We start from the raw sequence: 17683 nt of genomic DNA, 5'->3' as shown, positions 1-17683 counted from the left end.
TGAGGCAGATATATAAAATAGCAAAGTCCTCTGTCTTCTTCTCTTGCTTTATTTTTCTCCCTGACATTTATAACTACTTGATACACTATATACTTACTTGTTTCTTCCTTTAGAATGTAAGTTACACAGAGACAGAAATTTTCATTTATCATCTGAGTCACCAGGAAAGCCCTGTTCTATGTAGAAGGATGGGTGTAAAGACTATATTTTCTATTGAAAAATGGATCTAATGGGCTTCCCTGGTGGTTCAGACAGTAAAGAATCTTCCTACAATGGGTTGGGATGATCACTTGGAGAAGGGAATGGCTACCCACTCCAGTATTCTTGTCTGGAGAATTCCATGGACAGAGGAGCCTGGCAGGCTACAGTCCATGGGGTCACAAAGAGTTGGACTGAGCAACTAACACTTCCACTTTCACGGATCTAATGCTAGAACTACCGGAGTAGTCCTCCTGGTAATGAATTTAGATCTTAGAAGATCATGCTTTTGACCACCATGGTTGACAATGTAGTTTGAGGTCATAGCAGTATGCCTGGGGATTGAACTACAATTCCCAGAATGCATCCTAAGAGGATTCTGGGAAGTGTGGCAGAAGCATGCTTTTTGACAATCGTGGTTAACTTTGGAGAGCTTAGCAAGCAGGCATGAGGATTGAACTACATTTCCCAGAGTGCATCTCAAGGAGCATTCTGGGAAGTGTGTCAAAGGCAGCAATCATTCTTTGAGGAAAGAGTCCAACTTCCCAGGAAGACTTGGAGTTCCCTGGTTGTTCGGATTCTTGAGGCCTAGGAAGGCACCCCTAAGAGAATTCAGAGTAAGTACAGTGGAAGACAAACATATTCAGATTCTAAGTGAAAGAAAGTTTTTATGAAGAGACAGAACCAGAACTTGAAAAAAGCTCTCTGTCAGATTTTCTTCCTTCTTGCAGAAACCATAGTTATGCATCATAAATTATTGGAGCTTTCAGATTAACTTCAGCTAATAATTTTCTGATACTTTTTTGGAGAGTCATTTAAAAATGGAATTTGTTAACTTCTCTGCATTGTCTGAATTATTTTGAATTAAGGGAGGAACATTTATTTTTTAGAAAGCCAACCACAAAGCTGGTCACTGATGTGTTTCCCAGTGGCTCCTCCATTCTGCATGTTTCCCATCCCACTGAGGTCCACAATCATCAAAAGTCAGACTCCCTGAAAAAGACTCTCTCAAACAGTACTGAACCTGGCCTCTTCTTAGTAGAAGTAATCACAGAGATTAGGGGTGGACTTTTTTGTCATGTTATAGTGCTTTCTAAATGAATCTTTCTTCCGTTAAGATGAACAGGATGAGAAGTGTGTATGAATCCTTTATTATAGGAGGTTCAGAGAAATTGTTCCGCTTAAGGGCCTTGCCTCATCATTATTTAATAGTTTTTAGTCAAAAAAAATTAACTTTTATCTGTATCAGTCTTTTTAAAAAGTTACTTTTAAAAGTACTTTAAAAAAAATTATACTTTTTAAAACTTAAATAGTCCATGAATGTTGGAAGGCGCTTCCTCATGTATTTCTCATCAAAACATGACCTTTGGAGCCAGATAGCCCTGAGTTTTCATCTATTGCTCTCTAGATTGTATCTCAGATTGGTTAACCTCTCAAAGTTTTACCTTCCTCTCTTATAAAATGGAATAAATTCATTTTTTCATTCAGTATATTGTGTTTTTTTCTGTGATAGGGACTGTACTAGATGCTGTAGATAGGGAGATACAATCCCAGCCCTTAAGGATTTTATAGTCTATTAGAGCTGAGAATTAGGTAATAATATCTGACACAGTAATAATACACTTTAGATCTCTTTTCTCCCTTTCCTTCCTCTATGAAAAATGAGACAGAAACCAAGCTCCCCAACAAGTTAGGTGACAACTCCAGATCACAAATTCAGTCAGTGAGAGAGCCAGGAAAAAAGTTTGAGTCTCTGCAGTCCAAGTCTGACTGCCCTGTCCCTTTCTTGCTTTGGAGGAGACATGCATTTGCACTGTAAACAAAACAGAAGGCAGGCCTGGGCTTGTCATCTAAAGTAAAATAAGGGTGCTAATATTTTCTTCTAAGACTAATTTTGTGAATAGTGCATTTTTATCTCCAGTGCGTGATTTGGCATAAAGTATAATAATAGTTGCCAATTCAAACAAAAACAACTATCCTGTCCCTAATGGGGCAATTGAGCAACTGGATGTGTTTCATAGGCAGCATGTTTTCTAGCTGTAGACCAGTATGTTTACCAAGTGTGAGCCCTTGGGTCAATACATTTTGAATAATACATCACACCAAGGACCCCAAAAGTGGAAATCACAAAGCATTTCAGAAAAGCAGTGGCAAAATTTTTCCTGTATTAGATTTATAAATAATATAGGGCCATCAGAAATTTTATTTTTATCCAAAAAGTAATCTCACATAGCCTCTTGACTGTTAAGAGTCTTTTTTGTGTGTGTGCTGAGGTTCAGTTTGAATGACAATTTCCCAGAGAAAAGCAGTACACCAGTGGTTCCTACAATGCATTTCAGTGATCATATTGTGGAAAATGCTGTAAATATGCTATAATATTTTAAAAATTAGACTGGGCAAAAGTAGAGTAAAGGCACAATAAATAACTAAGCACAGGAAATCAAACTGACACTTTACAAAAGGGGAGCTAGTATTGTTAAAAATCTGAAAACACTTTGAATCTCAGTAGTGATCAATGAAATATAAAGTTGTTTTTTTTAACCAGATGTTATCAAACTTTGTAAGTGTAGCAATCTAGAACCATATGATTTTAAAACAAATTTTGGCCCAGTAGTTCTATGTTGGAGACCTTACTTTAAAGAGGTAATCAGAAAATATCAGCACAGAGGTATTTAGTAGTCTTTTATTTCTGGTAATTTAAAATCAGAGCCACCTAAATGTCTAAAATTAGGGGAATATATAGCAAGTAAGGATAGAAGTCTGCTTGGTGTAATACTACACAGCCAAAAATAAATAGATAAAACTTACAGGAAAAGATGGAAAACTGCTTATGACATGCTTCATGAAAGCAAGTTGAAAAAATGTTTACTGATTACAAATATGTAAAGGTCATATGTGCAGAAGACTAGTATATAAATTATATTAATGTGGTGAAAATATGGGTGTTCTCACAATTCTGTTTTCTGTATGTCCTGTAATATAGTATTAATTTGTTAATTTAAATTATATATTTGAAAGAGAAATACAATTAAAGTTGAATTTAAAGGAAATAATTTTCTCTGTTTAAATAGGCTACACTGCTTTTTATATGTATAAAAAGGAGCCATTTTGAAAAGGTATTAGACTTAATCTTTACTAGATTTATGACTATACCAATGAAGGTACAATTCTCAGTTAAATTATGTCTTCCTCTTGATTATCAATTCTTTTTTAAAACTACATGAGGAACTTTAATATGTCTTTTACCAGCTCTGAGATCATTAACTTATGAGTCAGCAGGCCATGTAAATCCACAGTTGGCTAAGGTTAATTTAGTAAGCATTACATTTAGCAAAGCACAGTGGGCCACACAGATTAGCTGGTAGTCATAACTACAAACAGCTCTTACAGTATCACCAAAGGAATTCAAAGAACTCACCGAAGAAATTCCCCATGACTCTCAGGGAATGTGATGCAGTGCTACTGGGAACAGTGGCCTATAGAAAGCTTCACAGTGAAGTTAGTCCTGGGAATGTACAAGAAATATGAACACTTGGTTAAAAAACTCTTTTAAGTGCAGAAATGTAAAAAGTAAAAATTATGAGTACCCTTTTTAATCCCTATTGCCATATCACTCTCTCAAATTAGTCACCATTAATAGCTTGGGAAGTGGATTTCTAGTCATTTTTAAAATAAAAAAAATACATATCTAATTAATTCTACTGGCCTGTATATATATATCCTTTTCTTTACAAATTAATTAGATAATGCTAAACCAACCAACTACTCTTTGGTTTTTTTAATAATATATTCTGAATATCTTTCTCTGTTACTACAAGTGTTTTGTCATACTGTTATCTGTTTGTTTTTACAGCTCTGTGTTATTCCCTTTTATCATAATTTTCAGTTAACGTCTTATATGTATCCTTTTCTTCCTAGGATAAATTCTTAAAAGTGGAATTGCAGGGGAAGGGTGCTTACTTTCACCATTTAATAGATATTCCAAAATTTCCCTCTAAAAATATCATATCAATAACATTCTCAGAGTTGGACCTGAGATAGAAATATTAACTTTAAATTCATTTCCTCTAGGATATCACACCAGACTTTGGATTATTAAAATAGAGACTATACTTTTAATATTCTCCTGGAATACTTTGTAACCCACATGTCACATTCTGTCGTCTGTGAAAGCTATATATTTGCTTTCTCTCTCCTGCAAGAGGGCAGGATTTTTATCCTGTACATTATTGTGTCCCCTCAGAAAGCCTGCATAAAATCAGTACTCAATAAATATTTTGTTGAATGTTGCTTACTAAATATATTTTACCCTTGGCTAGGATATAGATTATAGGCAAAGCTGTCCAAGGATTAGTCATCAGTGATTCATAATTATGCAACTGAGAAGTAGGCCTAAACTTTAGACATTCCTTGGTGATTTAGTGTCAAAACTTGCTTCCCTTGGACACAGTTAAAAGGGTGTTTGGGTAAATTTTAAAAATAAATAAATAAATAAAGGGGTGTTTGGTTATTTAACTATACTAATTTTCTATTTCTTGACTTTTTTATTGCTAATGTGAATTGTAGTTTTCATGGTGAATAAAAAACTTACTGATATACAATTTAAAAGACGTCCCTTTCTACAGAATAGATTCTTAAGATACAGAGTTATTTTTCCTCTCACAAAAAGACTAAAAAATAAGAAATATCTTAGATTCATGTGGGTTTGCATAGCTGCCTTTTGAAATATTTTCCTAATGCTTGTGATTTTATATTTTTCGTATCTACAAGATTCTTCTTCATTTTCAAAGGGACTTCATTTTTCACATATGCTGAGAAATTTGGCTACATTAGTCTGGAGACAGTCCTAGGCTTACTTGGTCTATTAGTGTAATGCTACCTTCTATAACCAACTTCAGAATTTCAGTGCCTTAATATAGTGGAAGCTTATATCTTACTCTTGGGGAGTCTTTGCTTGGTGGATGGCTTTTCCCCACGTAGTGGTTCAGGGTGGAGAAGGCGATGGCACCCCAGTCCAGTAATCTTGCCTGGAAAACCCCATGGGCCGGAGGAGCCTGGTAGGATGCAGTCCATGGGGTCACACAGAGTTGGACACGACTGAAGCGACTTAGCAGCAGCAGCAGTGATTCAGGGATCCAAGCTCCTCCATCTAATGGCTCTGCCATTTTGAAGTCATCCAAGCAGATGGGGAAATGATGGAGAAGGCAAACCCATACTTAATTGTGCCAGCCTAGAAGAGATACACGTCACTTTCAGTAACATTATACTGTTTAGACCTAATTTTAATCCCATCAAAGAAACAGAGGAGGAGAGAAATGTAGGCCTTGGCTTGGCAACTACCACCCAGCAAGAATTCCGCAATATGGAAGCAGGACCCCAAGGTTTTTAGTGGACAGTTATCTATTTCTCACGACCTATTAGCTAGGCAGAACAGGTTTTAATTTTGTAGATACGAAAGAGGTACTGAAAAGTTGGGATTTTCCAGGTGGCACAGTGGTAAAGAATCCACCTGCCAATGCGGTAGACACAGGAGACTCAGGTTCGATTCCTGGGTCAGAAGTTCCCCTGGAGTAGAAAATGGCAACCCATTTCAGTATTCTTGCCTGGGAACTTCCATGGAGAGAGGAGCTTGGCGGGCTACAGTCCATGGGGTCTCAAAGAGTCAGACATGACTGAGCAACTGAGCAGGCACACTCTGAAAAGTTGACATCCCACAGCTAGTTAGCAGTAGAGATGTAATTTAGAAGCCAGATCATGACTTCTATTCAGTTTATCTTTTCTTAATTTTAAATAGTGATCCTTTTCTGGCTTAAAGTATAACCCTCTTGGTGATTCATTACTTCAAATTGCATGCTCTTTTTTTTTTTCTTTTAATTCCTTTTCCTCCTAAGGACCTGACAATGTCCCTGTATTGTGGAATTGCTTGCAGGAGAAAATTTTTTTGGTGCTATAGGCTGCTGTCAACCTATGTCACTAAGACACGGTAAGTTTTGACCAAACTGAGCTCTGATTTTTCTATCTTTGGTCCATTAAAATTATAAAATATAAATATCTCAAAATTATATATTGCGGCTTAAGGATGTATGATTAAGATTTACATGTAAAGATGTTCAATGCAAATTATATATAATTAGAGAATTTCTAAACTAAATTTCCAGTAATATCTAGTGTCTGACATACTTAAATATGTTCTTTTTTTAAGGTAATAATATAGTCTTTTCCACTATGGTACCCCTCATGCATAGAACCCTAGTATCTGCCACATAGTAAGCACTGAAATATTGTTGAATGGATGAGTGAACAGTAAGGGAGAAATTAAATTATGATACAGCCGTTATGATGGAATTGAAACTATATTGAATAATAGTTCATTAATGTTGCTGAAAATAAGGTAGGTAACTCCATTCCCTGCCTACTACAATTCCCAAACTCCTTCCCCCAAGAACAAACCTCAGTGAGAGGCAGTCTGGAAAAAAGTATCTACAGCAGTACAGTTCAGTTCAGTTCAGTTCAGTCGCTCAGTTGTGTCCGACTCTTTGCGACCCCATGAATCGCAGCACGCCAGGCCTCCCTGTCCATTACCACCAATTCCCGGAGTCCACTCAGACTCACGTCCATCGAGTCCGTGATGCCATCCAGCCATCTCATCCTCAGTCGTCCCCTTCTCCTCCTGCCCCCAATCCCTCCCAGCACAGCAGTACAGGAAGATGAAAAAGGACCTCTTTGTCATCAGTCTGAGCAAGTGTAAAATCTGTGAATTTGAAATCACTAGCCTGCTGTCATACAATTTTGGGGTATAAATTTGCACCATCTATGTGGTATAGTTCCAAATTCCCAACCTATGAAAAGAATTTAAGTAGCATTTGTAGACCTGCAGAAGCAAGTGTAAAACCCCTCTGGAGGGATACACTCACAACCAGAGCTTTTCATGTTGAAAGCTCTCCCATACATGAGTGCCTAGTCCAGAATTTGAAAGCACACAACCATGTATAATCTTATACGAGCAAGAGTGAGAAAACAAAATTGCAATACTTGTTTTAGATATTGACATTTGAATTATTTACAGTTCTCAGGCTGAGACCCTGAGAACAATAACAGAATTACTGACTAGTCTAAAAAAATGAGTGTCAAGGTGATTAAATATATTGAAAATGAATAATAATCATATGAAAAATAAAATTTTGTCAGTGAAGAATATGGTGTGAAAATGTTAATGTTTAAGAAAAAAAGGCTACAAATTAGTAGAGTCTAAAAGTATTTATTGTACAATTTATTGTATATGTATAAATGGATAATATTAATACATAGTTTGGAGAATTCCAAGGGATAAACAGTGTTCATCTCTGAGTGGTGAGATTCTCGATGATTTCCCTTTTTTAAAAAAATTGGTAACTGCATATTCTAATTTCAGTAGAATGACTATTTGTCAACTTTTATAACAAGAAAACAACTGTTGAAGTTTGTTAATCTTAGTGTGTTGTGGTTTCCATATTGTTATACTTAAAAGGAGAAAATGCATTTTTAAGTGACTGATTATTGAGGCATAGTTGATTTATTATATGTTTCAGGTGTTTAACACAATAATTCAAAATTTTTATAGGTTATATTCTGTTTAAACTTATTATAAAATGTTGGCTATATTCCCTGTGCTGTACAATATATCCTTATAGCTTATTTTTTATTGAAATATAGTTAATTTACAATGTTTCAGGTGTACAACAAGAAAATGCATTTCTAAGAAACGTGTTCCAATCGAGAAGAATATAAGTTTTTGGATCTCAGTTCCAGTTGCAACGAGACCCTGGATTTAAGTCCTTAACCTAGTTATTTTTGTAGATGTTTTGCTTTTTATGGTCATTAGGATAAAGCACAGGTTGTACAACTCTTACTGCTTTTTTACAAAGGCACCAGTGTATGTTCTGTTGTTTATATTAATATTTGGTAATGTCTGAGTGGCACCTGTCTCTCCTTTGAAATACACTGAGTCTTTGTCCCAGGAGATTACAGTCACTCACAATAACTATAAAAATATCTTGAGTATTAAAATCTCAGGTTCCTTTTGTCTTCTGTTTACAAAGAGCTCATTGCAATCGCTTTTATCATACAGTCAAAAATAGGTTTCTAAAGATACCACTGGGGCATGTTTATCATTTTGCTTTGTAGTTTCATGTGGAGCTAATGCTACTGGTGTTTCAAAAGCTCCCAGATTCTACAGAAAATATCTTTAAACTGTATTTCCCGCTTTAAGGGACAAAATGTACTGTATACCTGAGAGTCTGTTTTAGGAATTTCAACAGTCAAAATCATTATGCTGGGAGTTCCCTGGTGGCTTAGTGGTTAGGATCATGGGCTTATGCTGCTGTGGCCCAGGTTCAATCCCTGGCTGGGGAACTGACATCTTGCAAACCATATGGCACAGCCAAACAAACAAACAAAACAAAACACAAATCATTATCCCTAAGGCCCCAGAAGGGGAGTCCACATTCAGCCCTCCCCAAATCACACAGACTTTGCCCTGATTCCTGAGGCTCTTGAAAGGATAGACTCAGGCCATCTTTAATGAAGGTACAGAACTTGCTCCATTCCTTTTCTATTTTTTTGAGAAACTAATTATAGGATGCTCTTTTTTCTACAGTTTAATTCTGGCTACTGAAAATTTTACTTATTAAATAAATGTCAAATATGGCTTCACTTTCATCAGTGGTCCCTTTAGTAGAGATAAGGAGCTAATGGCATACAGTTGGGAGAATAGATGCTTGAAATAAGACTGCATTTAAGATAAAAATTTTATTTTATCATCCCTAGGTTGAAAAGCGGTTTCTGAAGGTATATGTTTGCTCCTTGTCTGCAATAATAAAGTCTGCTCCCATCTCCAGGTACTCTGTGGTGGATGTTTTATCACTGTACTTATTTTCCTTTCGCTCCACTGCATGTAAATTCTTGCCTCACAGCATATTGGCAGAGTACCTTGGGGTTCAATTCAGTAACTATTTATTACTGTTGAAGTTCAAGTCAAATATTTATTGAATTGAGCCATTCAGTATGCTAATTATTCAAGATACATAACTGAAACAGACCCTGCCTGCCCTTAAGAAGATTTCAGTCTTAGAGGAGACAGATTAACAAATAGAACCATGTTAGTGCAGTCACAGAAGTATCAGCAAGGTATACAGTAGGACAAAGGAGGGAATGATCTCCCAGAGTCATATTCTTTTTTAAAGCAGTTTAGGATGTAAATAAATAAAAAGAAATAACTATGGTAGGAGAGCAATGCAGGGACATAATTCTCAAAGACGAACATTGTACAGGAAGCTAAGGATGGTTTTGTAATGGTTTGATTATTTCCAAAACACAGGTATTTATTTGAACTGAAAGAAGATGATGGTGCATGTAAAAAAGCCCAGCAGACAGGAGCATTTTACCTCTTTCATAACTTGGCTCCTTTGCTTCAGAAATCAGAACATCAATACCTGGCCCCCCAGTATAGCCTATTAGGTAAGCCCAACATGGGGTCGCAGAGTCGGACACGACTGAGCGACTGAACTGAACTGAACTGAAAGTAGACCAGCAAAGTAGACCAGCCTGTGGCCACTGAACAGAATTCAGTCCATGTTAGATCCCTGAGAAGAATCCTCCAACTTTAGAGTCCAGATTTTTTCCAAATGCTTTGGCCAATTAATTATTTAGTATATAAACTGAATTGCCCAGTTGGATATTTTTTGGTGATGGTATGGACCTCCCAGGTTGCTCAGTGGTAAAGAACCTGCCTACCAATGTAGGATATCCAGGTTCGATCCCTGGGTCAGAAAGACCCCCTGGAGGAGGGCATGGCAACCCACTCCAGTATTCTTGCCTGGAGAATCCCATGGCCAGAGGAGCCTCGCAGGCTACAGTCCACAGGGTCACAAAGAGTCAGACATGACTGAAGAGACTTAGCATGTGTGCACAACTGTTTAAGATGTGTATCATGACTTAATTTCTCCTTAGAAGGGTCAAAGTTAAACATGGATTAACTTGCTTTGAGATATAATAAGTTTTATTAAAATATATATATTAATTACATATTTATTGTAATTGTCTTTACAATTACATATTTATTGCACTTGTCTTTACAGACCAGGATCTCATATATTAATTAATTACATATAATTACTGATATATTAATAAGTACATATCATATAATTTGCTTTTAAGGTATATAACTAGAGATATCTAAGCCATTAGGAATTGGCATTCAAGAGGCTACCTTTCAGTTTTACATGATGTCTCTAGATGTTGTTGCTTAGTCGCTGAGTTCTGGCCAACCTTTTTGCAACCCCATGGACTGTAGGCTCACCAGGCTCCTCTGTCCACGGGATTTTCCAGGCAAGAATACTGGAGTGGGTTGCTGTTTCCTTCTCCAGGGGATCTTCCCGATCCAGGGATCAAACCCGCATCTCCTACACTGCAGGCAGATTCTTTACCATTTGTGCCACCTGGGAAGCCCCTGTGTCGCTATATGCCAACTTCTAAATACACTGCCAGGGCCAGATTATGCACTGCATATGTTGGAACACTTTTGATAGTTTCTGGCAGTACATAAGTATATGAGGATGTTTATCAGAAGGCACTAAACATTATTTAGAGGTTAGCAACATAATCTTGTATTATGAACAAATAACTATGAATCCTTCATGCACAGAACAGATTTTCTCCCAATACAGCACTTGTCTTTACAGACCAGGATCTCAGATGAGGAGTCTACCCTGGCCCATAAAAGCAGCATACTCTGGAGATGAAATTGTAGAACTGCTTTGGTCTGCCATTTTAAGTATGACGCTTTTTTTTTTTTTCAGTGCTTTAGTAAGTTAACTATGATGTGTCTTTAAAACTAGGGGATATGCTGCTTTCATGATATAATCATAGAGTAATACAGGATTACACAGAAAGAATTCCTTTAAACTCTTCAGATTGCTGATGGAGGCCAACAGAGGTTAAGTGAGTAGATCAAAATTACACAGCTAATTAGCATGCAGCGCAGTGACTGGGAGCCAGGTGTGCCTACTTTAAGCTGAAGTAGATGGTTTCTAATAAGTCTAGTATGGCTCTGGTGGTTTAACTAAAACCCTGTGTTTTTTCCCCCCTTTCTCCTTTTGCATTTCTTAGAGTTGGAAAGGCTCCTGGGTAAGTTTGGACAAGACTCAAAAATACTAGAAGATTCCGTGCTAATTGGATGCTCAGAACAGCAAGAAGCATGGTTTGCTCTGGATCTAGGTCTAAATAGCTCTTCTTCCATAAATGGTACATAACATTATTCCTGATGGACACTTCCCAGTGGTTCTTAGGCTTTGGTACTCCTCATAATAAAATTTCAAAGAACATGTTAAGAATATAAAGCAATCTCAGTTTTTAAGTTGTTGTTCAGTCGCTAAGTTGTGTCTGACTCTTTGCGACTCTCCTGTGACTGCAACACACCAGGCTTCCCTGTCCTTCACTTATCCCGGAGTTTGCTCAGGCTCGTGTCCACTGAGTCGGTGAAGCCATCCAATCGTAAGCATTTAAGTAAGAACACTAAAAAATACTACCATCGACCATCATCATTACATAAAATAAAGGATATTTTTTAATGCTTTCTTTCTCAACTATATGGTGGTACACAGATGTTTGTTATATTATTCTCTGTACCTTCATGTATTTTATATACCTTAAGAAGAAAGAAATGTTTTAAAGTTCATGACATTATTATTTCTCTTATCAATGCAGGTGAATAAACACATTACCCTGGAGTAGCTCTGAGTCTTCCGACTTGCATTTGGGAACTGGTTTGCTAGAGCTTGTGGCCCTTATCAGTCCTTCTGTGTCTGTTTTAGGGTATCAGCTGTGAATACAATGATGCTGGAATAAGGTTTAGATAGGGGCTCAAAGGTCCCATTTCATCTTTTTTCCAGGGATAGTGTGTGGCTAGTCCAAATGTCCTTATTGCCCCAGAGAGGATCTTGGGAAACACTATGGGAAACAACCCAAATCTTGGGAAACAACCCAAATCTGCCTGAATATAAGAATTTCCTGGTGCTTGTTAAAAAAAAAAAAAAAAGATTTCTAGGCCTCACTCATCTGCTATTCAGAATCTCCAGGTAGGGGCTTGAGAACTTGAATAATTTTTTATTCTTCCTAGTTGAGTCTTATTAGGTGAGTTTGGGAAACACTCTTCTAACAAGATATACTAGAGAAGGTCCCTGAGGTAAAGTCTGACATTTGTTTCATTTTCATTTCATTCTCTTTTCTAATATTTTAGCTTCCTTACAGAAAGCTGAAATGGAGACAGCCCTCCAGGGGTCTTTCATTAAGCTGACAAAGGCTCTCTTTGAGCTGAATGTGAAGGATGCCTCCTTGCTGTCCACGGTAGATTGATTTCTTGGTTCTGTAGGAAATTTAGTGAAGCAGTGTATTTGGGAAAGATTTGATTTCTTTTTTGCAGATCATAGACTTTGGAGAAAGGACACTGTGTTTCTTCTTTTACCCTGTTTTTGTCAGTACCGTTTTCTCCTAAGGGTGTATACATCTATGGCACTATGACCTATAGGCCTTATAAACATTTTTAGTGACTCACAGCATGACATATATATGGTGAGAAGTTACTCTACATTGCCCTAATGACTTATTCTCCACCTTTGGATTTCACTTGCTGAAATGGCTTTTGACTGTCCATTTAATTGGGCTTCCCAGGGGGCACTAGTGATAAAGAACCCAGCTACTTATGCAGGAGACATAAGAGACTCGGGCTCAATCCCTGGGTCAGGAAGATTCCCCTGGAAGAGGGCATGGCAACCCACTCAAATTGCCTGGAGAGTCCGATGAACAGAGGAGCCTGGCAGGCTACCGTCCCTAGGGTTGCAGAGACGGACACGACGGCAATGCACAGTACAGCGTAGTTGATTAATACTGTTGTGTCAGTTTCAGTGGCACAGCAAAGTGATTCAGATATATGTATATATCTACACACATATATATATCTACACACATATATATATACACATATATCTATTCTTTTTCAAATTCTTTTCCCAATTCAGTTGCTATATAATATTGGATTGTCCGTTTAAGTTAAAGAGCTATCTCTAAACATTTATTTGCAAAACAATTCCAGACTTATTGGGGAATACACATATTGAGGTATTTTGTTGTTGTTGTTCAGTCACCCAGTCGTGTCCAGCTCTTTGCAACCCCATGGACTGTAGCCTGCCTGGCTCTTCTGTCCATGTAATTCTCCAGGTCAGAATACTAGAGTTGGTTGCCATTATATAGAAAATGTTTTCTTAAGCTGTGTCATAAGTACATGGGTGTTTATTATGATACTTTTTAAAAAAATAATTCATAATACATTTAAAATGCTTTTTTTTAAAAAAATTCATACTTAAAATGATAGAGGACTATGTTCAGAGAGTTTCCTTTAAAGTTTAAATAATTAATAACCATTTAAAGCAGGTGAGCTGGAAAGGGAATGACACGTCCCTTTGAGTTGCTCTCAATACTAGTAGACCCAGCATCATTACAGATGAAACCCACATTCTCTCCAAACGGTGCCAAGTCCATCTTTGTATTCCTAGGCTCAGGCTCTTCTCCGTTGGCATGATGCTCATCAGTTCTGCAGCAGAAGTGGGCAGCCCACCAAGAAGAATGTGTCTGGCAGCAAGCGTGTGTGCCCTTCCAATAACATCATCTATTATCCACAGGTAAGCATTGCTTTAAAAGTACGATAATCCAAGCCAAAAGGCTTTCCTTAGTTACCCATTACTTGGTTTCATTAACGGGCCCTAAAGCCCTAAGTTTCTGTCCCCTTTTCCTAGGTGGCACCTGTGGTGATCACTCTGGTGTCAGATGGAACTCGATGCCTGCTTGTCCGCCAGAGTTCCTTTCCCAAGGGAATGTATTCTGCCTTGGCAGGTTTTTGTGATATAGGTAAGGAATTTAGGCATATACAGATAACATTGAAGGAAATGAAAGCTTATCAATAATATGTATGTATTTTTTTTTTTTTTGGCTGCACTGGGTCTCCGTTGCTGTACTCCAGCTTTCTCTAGTTGTGGTGGCCGGGCTTCTCATTGAGGTGGCTTCTCTTGTTGCAGAACAGGACTCTAGGGCACACGAGCTCAGTAGTTGTGGTGGGTGGGCTCGGTAGTTGCAGCTTGCAGGCTCGAGAGCGCAGGCTTAGCAGTTGTGGCACTTAGTTGCCCCGCAGCATGTGGAATCTTCTCAAACCAGGGATTGAAGCCATGTCCCCTGAATTGGCAGGTGGACTCTCAACCACTGGACCACCAGGAATGTTCAATAGTTACGTATTTATTCTTATTGCCAGAGTACTTGGAATCTCAAGCACATTTTCTCCTATTTTATCAAGAAAACTACCTTCTGGCACTATAATTTTCCAATATTTTATAGGGAAATTTTCAAATATAAGCATATGGAAGATTTATACTGTAAACATCCATATACTCACCACCTATATTCGATAATTATTTTATCACAAATCTGTTCATTCTTCCATCCATCCATTAATCATTCTTATTTTCTGAGGCATAGATTGCAGACATTAATACACTTCCTCCTAAATATTTCAGCATACATATTAATATTCTATTAACTAAAATTTAATATTTATTTACAGGCTGTTTTTTTCTCAGCCCATTGCAGTAAAATTGGCAAATGCTGACATGTGGCATTCGAATTTTATTAAAAAGCTGAGGACAGCAGTAGCCTTTCCAACTCTTATTTTGTGTAACGAACATAGCAGGTTCAAGAACTGGCAGTTCGATACCCAACTCCAGAGTTGATTCCTAGTGTAAAGACTCAGAGATTTAGGCCTTTCCCAAAAGTATTTCCTTGACTCTGAAGTCACTTTTATGCTCCTTTCAAAAATGGGCATCTGCATCACCCTTCCTGCTACAGGGCTGTTCTGAATTAATCTGAGTACTTATAGGTGAAAGTCTGGAAGAGACTGTCCGGCGAGAGATTGCAGAAGAGGTGGGATTGGAGGTGGACAGACTGCATTACTCTGCATCCCAGCATTGGCCCTTTCCTAACAGCACACTCATGATTGCTTGTCATGCAACTGTGAAACCAGGGCAGACAGAGGTAAGTTCTGATGCTTTCCTTATGACATATCCTTTGCCTCATCCGAGCTGGTCCATAGTTACTTACTAAGCACCTGCCTAGTCCAGCACTGTCTAGATTATACAAAGATGTGTAAGATATGATTTATACCTTTAAGGAATTTACAGTCTTATAAACAAATTCACCATAAAAATTAGGAATGTCAACATGACCACCATTCTTCCTTGTATATATATCTCAATCATGAGACAATTTACCTTTCATCATCAGGAAATTAACAATGTTTTACACTGAGTAGGCACACAATAAATATATAAAATTTAATGACTGATTTCAGAATTGGTCTTATAGCTCAAGTCAGTCAGGATGTTGGGGACTAATAATATAAAGTCACAGGAACTTCTGACTGAAAGGGACTTAGATGTTGTTGTCTTATCCAACCTCATCTTGCTGTTTCGTAAATCTTAACAGATTGTGTTGTGTTCCCTATTTGCCAAAGTCTGCCTATTGTGTGCTTTGGTTTCTATACAGTAATATCTAACCTATCTCAGTTTCTGTAATAAACTGTGGATGCAGTTTGCATTATTTTGCTTCCTGCAAGGAAGATACTGTGCTTTTGACTATCATTAATTAACACTTACCTTTCAAAGAAGAGTAACACTTATATGTTTCCTTTTTAGTTATATAATCATTTAGGCACAGAAAGAAACAGTATTATTCATAACTTATATTCAGTGCTAACCACTTTTTTTTTTTGGCTGCACTGCATGGCTTGCAGGATCTTAGTTTCCCGACCAAGGACTGAACTTGGGCCACAACAGTGAAAGCACAAATTCCTAACCACTAGACTGTTAGGAAACCCCCAATACTTTACTATTTGCACTTTCATGATTTTTTTAATGTGTGTGTTTTAATATTTAAAAAATATACTTAACTCTCTTCCCTTAATTATGGTTATTTTGCTTCTGGACATTATCTAGAATATTATCTCCCAGTGAATAGAATCCAGATACCATCTTCTAAGATTGCTCAGTTCTGGAACATTTTCTCACCCTTGGCCGTTGTACTCTAAGTAGCTCCTAACTTTATATCCTGTTTTTCCTTATGTCTTTCAGCTCCAGGTGAACTTGAGAGAACTAGAAGCAGCTGCCTGGTTCAGTCGTGATGAGGTGGCCACAGTCCTGAGGAGAAACAACCCATCTAATCAACAACAGAGTGGGGCCGTCCCATTCTGGCTGCCCCCCAAGTTAGCCATTGCCCATCAACTGATAAAGGAGTGGGTGGAAAAACCGACCTGTTCTCCCCTGCCTGCTTAGCTCAGATCAGGCTACCTGATCAGATAACTCCCTCCTCACGATCTAAGAGGGGCACATCAGAGAACAACCGATAAACAGGAGGAGACAAAAGCCCATCCCAGGCCAACCTCATAAGGCAGAACAGATGGTGAGCCTACTGCAGGACACATCTGCCAGTGTTAACAGAAGTTCCTAACCACAGGCAATCAAAAATGCCAAAACCCATCAGATAACAACAATCAAAGCAAAAGTTGATTAGTGTGGATACAGGCCCTTTGTTCACTCATTTTCTCCTGCGCTGTGGAAGCAAACATCTTCTGGCATATGGCTTATCAATGCTGGATTTATACTAACTGCCAAAATGTGCCTGGTATAATTTCAGTTAAAATTTTATCTTAGTATTAAAACTATATAGCAGATCTCAACTGAGTTACTTTTTATGTTCACAGAATTTTAAAAAGTAGCACAACATTTTTGAATTTGCAGAGGTAATTGTTTTATATATAGTAGTTAAGTAAAAGTCATAGTTCCTTAAGTCCTTCATCCCAGGAAAGCAGGAATTAAGGTCTTCCTCAAGGTGCTCTGTAATAAATCAGATACAGTGATGTTCTATTGAGGTAACTGCATGCCAGTGGGGCTCAAGAGGGTAAGCATTTTTTGCTGTTACTTGCTCAGTTTGCGACCCAGGGAAAAGAGTATCCCTTGCCACGCCTGTTTTCCTAAACTTAAAAATGGTTGCAGCCATTTGCACACCCAGTAAGTGTTGTAACTGCAATAAAATGACCAGTGAAGATGAACCATTTCTTGAGTTTTATGGAATAAACTAAATTTAGGATTTCTCGTCATTCATATATGCCATTCTGTACCTTATCACAGGAGAGAAGCACTGATCTGGAGGAAATGAAATACATTTCTGAGCCTCTGTTCAGATGTATTTTTCTATCTTATGAAGTGAGGAAACTGTAGAAAGCGAGAACTGAGGGTGGGAGGGAGGAAACTATTAGTGTGAAGTCTGTGTAATGACTAAAGCAACGTTGGGAAGAAATGCTGTGAGAAGTCTGTTTGAGAAGAGGAATGGCTGAGGCAAGAGTTGTATGTTC

At 37.8% G+C, this 17683-nt stretch overlaps 1 protein-coding gene across 6 annotated transcripts; it reads left to right on the top strand.

Annotated features, from left to right (window-relative positions):
- The first annotated feature begins 729 nt into the window (after positions 1-729).
- Positions 730-17352, top strand: NUDT13 (nudix hydrolase 13). Of its 6 annotated transcripts, none has more exons than XM_068982222.1 (9): positions 736-815; positions 6090-6181; positions 9554-9693; positions 11344-11478; positions 12473-12579; positions 13785-13910; positions 14025-14136; positions 15155-15309; positions 16404-17352. In XM_068982222.1, the coding sequence occupies exons 2-9, from the start codon at positions 6099-6101 to the stop codon at positions 16602-16604; spliced, it is 1059 nt and encodes a 352-aa protein (XP_068838323.1). In that variant the 5' UTR covers positions 736-815; positions 6090-6098; the 3' UTR covers positions 16605-17352. The 6 variants fall into 6 exon arrangements, with proteins under 6 accessions (XP_068838325.1, XP_068838323.1, XP_068838326.1 ...); XM_068982223.1 differs by lacking the exons at positions 736-815; positions 6090-6181 and adding exons at positions 8677-8763; positions 9004-9074; XM_068982224.1 differs by lacking the exon at positions 9554-9693 and having other exon boundaries at positions 730-815.
- The last annotated feature ends 331 nt before the right edge of the window (positions 17353-17683 follow it).

The sequence above is a fragment of the Capricornis sumatraensis genome, chromosome 10, assembly GCF_032405125.1.
Source record: "Capricornis sumatraensis isolate serow.1 chromosome 10, serow.2, whole genome shotgun sequence".
Classification (NCBI taxonomy): Eukaryota; Metazoa; Chordata; class Mammalia; order Artiodactyla; family Bovidae; genus Capricornis; species Capricornis sumatraensis.
This window is presented reverse-complemented; position numbering and strand designations above follow the sequence as displayed.